Raw genomic sequence first — 10,313 nt, forward strand, 5'->3', positions numbered from 1 at the left:
TTTCCTTATGCCTTCAATATTTCCCAGCATCAGGGTCTTTTCCAATGAGTCAGTTCTTCAGATCAAGTGGCCAAAGTATTGGAGTTTCAGCTACAGCATCAGTCCTTCCAATGAATATTCAGGACTGATTTCCTTTAGGATTGACTGGTTTGATCTCCTTGCAGTCCAAGGGACTCTCAAGAGTCTTCTCCAACACCACAGTTCAAAAGCATTAATTCTTTAGCACTCAGCTGTCTTTATAGTCCAACTCTTACACCCATAGACGACTACTCGAAAAACCATAGCTTTGACTAAACAGGCCTTTGTTGGTAAACTAATGTCTCTGCTTTTTAAAATGCTGTCTAGGTTGGTCATAGCTTTTCTTTCAAGGAGCAAGCGTCTTTTAATTTCATGGATGCAGTCACCATCTGCAGTGATTTTGGAGCCCAGAAAAATAGTCTCTCTCTATTTCCATTGTTTCCACATCTGTTTGCCATAAAGTGATGGGACCGGATGCCATGATCTTAGTTTTACGAATGTTAAATTTGGCCAACATTTTCATTCTCCTCTTTCACCTTCATCCAGGGGCTCTTTAGTTCTTCTTCACTTTCTCCCATAAGGGTGGTGTCATCTACATATCTGAGATTATTAATTTGCTGCCAGCAATCTTGATTCCAGCTTGTGCTTCATCCAGCCCAGCATTCCACATGATGTACTCTTCATATAAGTTAAATAAGCAGGATGACAATATATAGCCTTGATGTACTCCTTTCCCGATTTGGAACCAGTCTGTTGTTCCATGCCCACTTCTAACCTGCTTCTTGACCTGCATACAGATTTCTCAGGAGACAGGTCATGTGGGCTGGTATTCCCATCTCTTTAAGAATTTTCCACACTTTGTTGTGATCCACATAGCCAAACACTTTGGCATAGTCAATAGAGAAAAAGTAGATGTTTTCTTGCTTTTTCAGTGATCCAGCAGATGTTGGTCATTTGATCTCTGGTTTCTCTGCCTTTTCTAAATCCAGCTTGTATATCTAACTCAATTCTATGTTTAATATATCCTTGCAATGAATTTGGTGTTTTCAGACTCTGTGTGTGTCTTTACACAGCAAAAAACTTGCTATACAATTTATTTTGTGTAATTTTACTCTGTTATTTCTCTATATTAAAAAATCAGTGTCAAAGTGCTCATTTTACTTAGTTTGTTATATTGTTTTGGTTATGATATCTGACTTTTTCCCACAGGAAGAAAATAGGAATGACCAAGAGCGGTGACTCACAATTAAGCAATGAGAGGAGCAAATGCTAGCACTCCGGCAGGTTTCATCCTACTGGGCTTTTCTGACCAGCCCCACCTGGAGATGCTTCTCCTTCTTGTCGTCTCTATCATATACATTCTGACACTGATGGGGAACACAGCGATCATACTGCTCTCATACTTTAACCCCAAACTCCACACACCCATGTATTTCTTCCTCTCCAATCTCTCCTTCCTGGACCTCTGTTTCACCACCAGTGTTGTCCCACAGATGCTTTGGAATCTCAAGGGGCCTGACAAGACCATTAGCTACACTGGTTGTGTGATCCAGCTGTATGTTGCTCTGGGGCTGGGCTCCACGGAGTGTGTCCTGCTGACTGTTATGGCCTATGACCGCTTCAGTGCTATCTGTCGACCCCTCCACTATGGAGTGATCATGCACCCAAAGCTTCTCCAGCAACTAGCAGCTCTGGCCTGGATCAGTGGCTTTGTGGGGTCCATGGTTCAGACCATCCTTGTTTTCCAGTTGCCTCTCTGCAGCCATCACATGGTGGATGACTTCATGTGTGAGGAGCCTGCCCTGATTAAGATTGCCTGTGTGGACACAACCTTCCTGGAAAATGAGCTCTCCATAGCTTCTATCCTCTATGTGTTGATACCTCTGGGGCTTATTCTGGTCTCCTACGGCTGCATTGTTCGGAGTGTGCTGAGGATAAAATCCACTGAAGGCAGGAGGAAAGCATTTGGGACTTGTGGGTCCCACCTAATTGTTGTGGTTTTGTTTTTCGGGACTCTAGCTTCCATTTACATTCAACCCAAGAGCAAATACACACAGAAGTACAGTAAATTCCTCACCCTCTTCTACACTGTAGTGACACCCTCACTTAATCCTTTGATCTACACCTTGAGAAACAAAGAAGCTAAGTGGGCGCTAAGAAGGTTGCTGGGAATAGACCCAAGTTAGGGAGAAATGTGAAATATCCTCATACAATCCCTCAGATATTAAGGACTTTTAGCATCATCTAATTTTGGTTTTTCCTTTTGTTTGTAAAGATCACAGCTAAATCTCCTGAATAAAATGGTATGAAGTTTTCTTTCAGTGACATCCTGAACCTGCCTACTGTAAATCCTCATATTGCTTTCCAGAAATGTTATGTCTCTTTTTCTTTTGGCTGTTTTCTAAATAGTCTATGAATAAATAAATAAATATTTATAGTAGTGCATATATATATATATATGTATTATAATTTTCCAAATCCTGGAATTATTGCTCTAGAGATTAACTAATGGCATGGCGGATATGTTCATGATAGATCTATTTTGTCATCACAGAAAAAATCTCCTGCCTTATAGAGATAGAACTTTCTTGAGAACTTTCTATTGTTCTCCAGATCTCTCATGCAATAGTTCCACAGGCCGTAACTGTTCTGTCCATTGTTTACATACAAGCATAAAGGTCCACTGGAAAATCAACAATTACCTAAGAGTTTTTCCTTCAGGTGATTATTGATTCTTGTTCATTTACTAGAGGCATCTGGGACTAAGTACATCCAGGGATTTTTCTGATCTCTCCCACCCACAGAGAAAGCTTCCAAGGGATATGAGCCATGAGACTGAATATTTCCCATTTATACGTCTCTTGTCCTCATGCGAAGAGCTGACTCATTGGAAAAGTCTCTGATGCTGGGAGGGATTGAGGGCAGGAGGAGAAGGGGACGACAGAGGATGAGATGGGTGGATGTCATCACTGACTCGATGGACGTGAGTCTGAGTGAACTCCGGGAGTTAGTGATGGACAGGGAGGCCTGGCGTGCTGCGATTCATGGGGTTGCAAAGAGTCGGACACGTTTGAGCAACTGAACTGAACTGAACTGTCCTCACGTAATGGCTCTCAATCTCTTTTGATCAATTCTTTAACTCTCTATCTGGAATCTAAGCAAATATGAATTAGAATTTTAAGTATTGTCATTTAATCTGAATATCTATATTTGTCACAATATATAGATTTCTTTACCAAAACATGTGTTTGGCCTCCTATGTGTTATTCATTTTTATGGATATCATAATTTTAGAAAATAATTATCTTCATATTGAATATAAAGTTTTATCTATTCTAATAAGATACTTTCAGAGAAGTCAATGGCACCCCACTCCAGTACTCTTGCCTAGAAAATCCCATGGATGAAGGAGACTGGTAGGCTGCAGTCCATGGGGTCGCTAGGAATCGGACACGACTGAGCGACTTCACTTTCACTTTTCACTTTCGTGAATTGGAGAAGGAAATGGCAACCCACTCCAGTGTTCTTGCCCGGAGAATCCCAGGGATGGGGGAGCCTGGTGGGCTGCCATCCATGGGGTCGCACAGAGTTGGACAGGATTTAAGTGACTTAACAGCAGCAGCAATAACGTAGTTTAAAATTTTGGTAATATGTTCAGTATAAAAATACTGACCTTATTTTACGCATTTCCACATAGTTATTTGTTTATAAAATATTATCAGTAGCTTATTGGTTTTAATTCTAGAACCTGCTTAGATATACTTGCAACATGCTATCACTATAATCTGTTTTTTTCTTAAATAGGGACTTCCCTGGTGGTTAAGACTGCGTGCTTCCAAAGCAGGAAGCATGGTTTGATCTCTCTTTGGGGAACTAATTTCCTAGATGCTGTGTGCTGCTGCCAAAAAATTTATTCTTTTAATAGAGATTAATTCCTAGATAATTTTAACAAAGATACATTCTTTCTGGCTATTAAGATGTTGAATAAATTAGTAAAGAACAGCAACTATATTGGAGAAGAAAAGTATACCATTTAGTCAGAGGCATTGATAAGGTTAACAAGTGGTGTCTAAGTAAAGTTTCTATAACTGGTTATATTCAAATCAAATAACTTCACTGATTGATTAGGACAGGTCAATGCTTACTAAGCAATAAGATTACCCAAATTATTTAAAGTCTTATAATTTTAAGTATACAATAAATTTTTTAAAGCTATTGAAAATGATATTCTTATGTCCACATTAGGATAAAACATTAATACTTTCCATATATTCTTTTTATATGTAGTAGAGTAAAAAATAAGATAAGTCTATAAGAAGATTTACTGTAAAGCATACAAAAAGACATACCATGTGAATACTAGCCAAAAAAGAAGGCTGGCATGATCTTACTAGTATCAGAAAGGATAGCCTTTAAGGGAAGAACTATTATTAGGAACAAGGAGAGACATTGCATAATGTAAACTGTTTAGTTAACTTGAAAGCTATAATAATCTTAAATTAATATGCTTTCTATCAAATAACTTCAAAGTATAAAGCAAAACCTAAGAGTAAGAAAGGAAATAGGCAAATTCACAGCCATAATTAGATGGAAAATTGGTAGAAAAGATATACAAACATAAATGAATAAGGATATAGAAAATATAAAGAGCACAGCAAAAATTACAAAATAAATATAGTGAAACCACTGAAGGTGTAAAGACATACAAAAATTTTCCAGGCACACACAGGACATTTATAAAACATTGACCATATATTGAATTATAAATGAATACATTTCAGAAGTTTAAAAGCATAAGAGCATTTTGGCTCAAAAAAAAAAAAAATAAAATGAGGCCAGAAATCAGAAACATGGTGAACAAAGTATTAGTACTCTTAATCTGTAAACTTTCAAATAGTGGAAAACGGATATAGAATAATTTAAAATAAACCCATGTATGTTAACAAGCACTTTAAAATTATCAATATCATGCCAATTTTGTTTCATCTATGTAGTCAACTAAAATTTCCTGCATAACCTCTCCTTTTCCCTCTGCACACGTTTGCCCTGGCAAGTTCAGAAATTGCGCTTATCAACCCAGAGGCACAGAGGAAGATGCACAAGATGGAAGGCAGGAACTCAGCTCACCCAAATCCTCACTGCAAGGTCTCAGACGGGAATAGGCTGAAGCTCAGGAAACACAGAATCTTTACGTGTAAATTAAGTGTCACTTGACAGTGTACATTTGAATTACTATTGTGAAAATACTTTATTACTATAAGTGGACACTTTTACCATTTGTAAATGACCAAAAAGATTATAGCACACTCTGAAGCTTTAAACCAGGCCAAGGAAAGAATGCTACATGGTACAAGCAAGATGAATAAAGGAATAAAAATATTGTTGTGTTTTAACCACATCCCATGAGTAACCTCACCATTACTATATCAGTGGGTAAACATGCACTGAGTTTTGCTAGGTGCCAGTACTCAAGTATGTCACACGTGGTACCTCGCTTATTGCCTTCCACCCTAGGTACTTGAAACTGTTATTTCACTCACTATAGTTTAGAAATCTTTACCTTCCAGAAGTTCGATAACTTGCCCTGGGAATTAGAACTTAAGTTAGTCAGAATCGGGAGTCCCGTGACCTTATTGAATATGAAATAGTCTCCTTGGGATCGTAGGAAGTCCTACCTCCTTAGCATAGTGTACATCAGTCCCTTTGTGATATGGTCCTTTTTAAAATCTTCCAAGTATATTTCTTGTCATTTCCTTACATACTCTCTTATAATAGAGTACTTGAATTTCCTAAAAGATCCCCTTTTCTCATATTTTTATTAATTAGCACATGAAAGACACATTTGTGAAAGATGAGATTTAAGTTGGACTTTGAGAAGTAGATGTGATGTAATTTCCATGAATTTAATGAAAGGAAAAAATATTTGGAAACAGCTGGGTATGTACTGATTGAACATAAGATGAATATTGTGAAAGATAAGAGTAAGAATATGGAGAATCATATTTGGTGCTATGAACCAGTCCATCCTAAAGGAAATCAGTCCTTGGCTTTCATTGGAAGGACTGATGTTGAAGCTGAAACTCCAATATTTTTGCCACTTGATGCGAAGAGCTGACTTATTTGAAAAGACCCTGATGTTGGGAAAGATTGAAGGCAGGAGGAGAAGGGGACGACAGAGGATGAGATGGTTGGATGGCATCACCGACTCAATGGACTTGAGTTTGGGTGGACTCCGGGAACTGGAGATGGGACAGGGAGGCCTGGTATGCTGCGGTTCATGGGGTCGCAGAGTCGGACACGACTGAGCGACTGAACTGAACTGAGACTCTTACTCGGTGTCAAAAAAGAAACAAAAGACCCCAAATAGAGGCAGCTGTTCTCAGACCACTTCAGCAAAACAAGACCAAGTCCCTAATTTAAATACAACCTCTCCGAGGAATGTAGTCTTAATCAGGCTGCAATTTTCTAGTCAGCACTAGTGAGGTAATCTGACACGTAGACCCAGACCATCCCTCACATACAGGTAACCTAAGCCTGAAACCTTCCACTCTTTCCCCTTCTGCCTAGAAATTCCTCCTGTTTTGTATAGCTGGTACTGGAATGCTGCCCAACTCATGACTCTTTCAATAAAACTAATTAGATCTTCAAATTTACTAGGTTGAATTTTTGGATAGACAACTTCAGCATATGAACTTTATTATCAAATTGTATTATAATTATGCATGTATAATACATGCAAGTATTATTCTATACATATACTTACATCCATTGTAAAAATACTGCACCCAGAGGATCATGTCACACAAAGCAGAATATACATCATGTGTTTTAAAAGCAACTACAAAAAAATGCCAGTTCTTCAGGAAGTAATAACAATGTTATATGTGTAGCAATAAATCTTTTCCGATATGAAAACTTTATTTTTAACCACTTCATAGAAAAGTTCGTGAATTTGCAATAGCCTCTCGCCTTTTATGCTAGACTCCACTTCTTCCCCAGCATTTCGTATTACCCAGAAGTCTATAGATCTATTCTTGGATCTTCATTAATTGTGTATAAACTTCAAGCATGTATTTCCAGATAAATGCATGTCTCCATACTATGTTCAAAACTGAGTTTAACTAATAAAAATTTTAACGAACTAATTTCAAATATAAATCTTTTAAGATAATATCTAAATAACACTGGCAATTTTGCACATGAGTGTTTAGAAGCTGTTTTGCAATTGACCATCTTCCAGCAGCAACAGAAGCACATGTCTCCGTGGCTCTTCTCTCTCCAGGGACCTGTCTCCCTCGCTAATATAATGATGGGAAGTTGACTGGGAAGAACTCCAGAAGTATGTGTAGAGTAAGCAAGCTATTTATTTGAAGAGACTTGAGCCATGAGATTACAGGAAAAAGGGAGCCAACAAATTGCACACATGGGGTTCCTCCACTGCTTGTCCAGGATCTGTGATCAGGATTGAACTTCTCATCAAAATCCCCAAGAATGTCCACAGCTGGATTGTCATTCTTTCTGGAAAGTAGTACTGTGCTGTTTAGGGGAAAAAAGAAAATTAAATTTAAAAGTTGAGGAAATCCAGAGCTAGTACTTTGCTGTGGGGGAAAAAAAGAAAATTAAATTTTAAAATTGAGGAAATCCAGAGCTACTTGTCTTTAGCAGTGAACAAAAGCAGTTTTTCATGTATAAACTGACATTTATGCTAAATTATGGAATACCTTCCAGCTTTGTCTCTTTGCAGATATAAATCCCTTTATCTTTCTTTTGATTAAGAACAGAAATATGAAAGGGAGTGAGACCAGTTTAAGTGTGGTGTCTGCCTGGAGATTGTTGGGTTTTCTTGTAACATAAATACACAAGCAAAAATGGTGACATTGTAGAGTTACATCAAGCAAAGTGAGGCCGTTCATGTGCTGTCTTTTCCCCAGGAGATGTTGGATCTCTCAAAAACACAGTTGTTTTACACTTTACTGAATAATAGAGGAAATTTAGGCAGGTAAGGTCAATGTCAATTTTGGTGCATCCTAACACTCAGGGTTTAATTTTATCACCAAAATGCATGGGTGGATACAAAAATGCTAACCAATGTGACCAGCAAGATCAATTTCTTTCTTTTGCTATAATTCTGGAAATAATTATCATTCTCTATGAAAAACACATGAGAGTTTTGTCTTGGCCAAAATTTAAAATGCAACTGATTATTACTGTGGATGCCAAAGAAAATAAGCCACTTATTCTCTCTAAACTGGACTGTGCAATAATTGCCTGAGAGGTTCTATCAAGGTGAAGGATTCTTAGAAGTAAGTTTAATTTTCTTGCTAGGATACTTGAGGGAGATCAGTATTGTCATTGGATGGTTTTGTTGTTTATTTGTTTGTTTTTAAGCAACTTATTTAGATTCGATCTCCAAGATAAGTGACTGCACCTGTTTTGAAGACCTCAAAACTGACCGTTTAGAGGTACAAATTCTCATAACTGTGTTTCTTAGTCTTTGCAAGTTAATAGTGTAAAGACACTGATAAATTCAACATAACTGACTTTAGGGAAGGTCACTGGATTGCATTAGTGGCTGAATTCACATACTCTTGTAATATGTGAATATGTAATATGTAATATGTCTTCTTGTAATAAAATTACACTAAAGCATATGAACTATTCATGTCATATAGGGTAGAGCTTGCTTATTAGGGATTGTAAATAGAATTTCCTAGAGAGCATATTCATAAAATAGCAGAGCTGTGACTCAAATGGGGAGATTTCAGAAGTTTTCCTCCACACTTTTTAGATCAGTAATTATTTGCTTCAGAGAAAAACAATGAATGTTAATGATAATTATCTCTAACCCTTCATTTTTGAAAATTCTAACAATTTCTATTTTGTTCTATGTTTCGAATTCTATATGCCTTGTTTCTAAGACTCTTGCTCACTCAGTGTATTTGTCAATATTTTTCTTTTATATCTATCATCTATCATGTATGTGTATGTGTAACAATCATCTTACTTTCCATTTCTTTGGTTTTTCACACTGTGCACATTGATGGCCTGTGTATTTTGTCTTCAGAGAATTTGGGATACTTCTCACTTCTGTTCTGGGTTATTCTCTAAAGTCTATTCTATGTTTATGTATTTCCTTGCAATGCATTTGGTGTTTTCAGACTCTGTGTGTGTCTTTGTAACAAGACAACCTATTACACTATTTATTTTGCATACGTTTACTCTGTCATTTCTCTATATTAAAAAATCAGTGTCAAAGTGCTCATTTTACTAAGTTTGTTATATTTTTTTGGTTATGATATCTGACTTTCTTTCCCAGAGGAAGAAAATAAGAATGACCAAGAACGGTGACTCACAATTAAGCAATGAGAGGAGCAAATGATAGCACTCCGGCAGGTTTCATCCTACTGGGCTTTTCTGACCAGCCCCACCTGGAGAGGCTTCTCCTTCTTGTCGTCTCTATCATATACATTCTGACACTGATGGGGAAGACAGAGATCATACTGCTCTCATACTTTAACCCCAAACTCCACACACCCATGTATTTCTTCCTCTCCAATCTCTCCTTCCTGGACCTCTGTTTCACCACCAGTGTTGTCCCACAGATGCTTTGGAATCTCAAGGGGCCTGACAAGACCATTAGCTACACTGGTTGTGTGATCCAGCTGTATGTTGCTCTGGGGCTGGGCTCCACGGAGTGTGTCCTGCTGACTGTTATGGCCTATGACCGCTTCAATGCTATCTGTCGACCCCTCCACTATGGAGTGATCATGCACCCAAAGCTTCTCCAGCAACTAGCAGCTCTGGCCTGGATCAGTGGCTTTGTGGGGTCCATGGTTCAGACCATCCTTGTTTTCCAGTTGCCTCTCTGCAGCCATCACATGGTGGATGACTTCATGTGTGAGGAGCCTGCCCTGATTAAGATTGCCTGTGTGGACACAACCTTCCTGGAAAATGAGCTCTCCATAGCTTCTATCCTCTATGTGGTGATACCTCTGGGGCTTATTCTGGCCTCCTGTGGCTGCATTGTTCGGAGTGTGCCGAGGATAAAATCCACTGGAGGCAGGAGGAAAGCATTTGGGACTTGTGGGTCCCTCCTAATTGTTGTGGTTTTGTTTTTTGGGACAATAATTTCTGTCTACATCCAACCCAAGAGCAAATACACACAGAAGTACAGTAAATTCCTCATCCTCTTCTACACTGTAGTGACACCCTCACTTAATCCTTTGATCTACACCTTGAGAAACAAAGAAGCTAAGTGGGCGCTAAGAAGGTTAGTGGGAAGAAATTCAAGCTAA

At 38.2% G+C, this 10,313-nt stretch overlaps 2 protein-coding genes across 2 annotated transcripts; both read left to right on the forward strand.

The window, feature by feature from the left end:
- Window positions 1-1,235: 1,235 nt before the first annotated feature.
- LOC101115662 (putative olfactory receptor 2B8) lies at window positions 1,236-2,204 on the forward strand. Its single transcript, XM_042236814.1, has one exon. It carries the CDS (start codon window positions 1,272-1,274, stop codon window positions 2,202-2,204), a length of 933 nt encoding a protein of 310 aa, XP_042092748.1. The 5' UTR covers window positions 1,236-1,271.
- Window positions 2,205-9,380: 7,176 nt separating this feature from the next.
- On the forward strand, window positions 9,381-10,313 carry LOC101115916 (olfactory receptor 2H1-like). Its single transcript, XM_004019295.4, has one exon. The coding sequence runs from the start codon at window positions 9,381-9,383 to the stop codon at window positions 10,311-10,313; it is 933 nt and encodes a 310-aa protein (XP_004019344.2).

Source organism: Ovis aries, chromosome 20 (genome assembly GCF_016772045.2).
Source record: "Ovis aries strain OAR_USU_Benz2616 breed Rambouillet chromosome 20, ARS-UI_Ramb_v3.0, whole genome shotgun sequence".
NCBI lineage: Eukaryota > Metazoa > Chordata > Mammalia > Artiodactyla > Bovidae > Ovis > Ovis aries.

What these genes read in the sequence shown, in the direction of transcription:
- LOC101115662 (XM_042236814.1), top strand. Translation starts at nt 1,272, where the DNA reads ATGAGAGGAGCAAATGCTAGCACTCCGGCAGGTTTCATCCTACTGGGC.
- LOC101115916 (XM_004019295.4), top strand. Translation starts at nt 9,381, where the DNA reads ATGAGAGGAGCAAATGATAGCACTCCGGCAGGTTTCATCCTACTGGGC.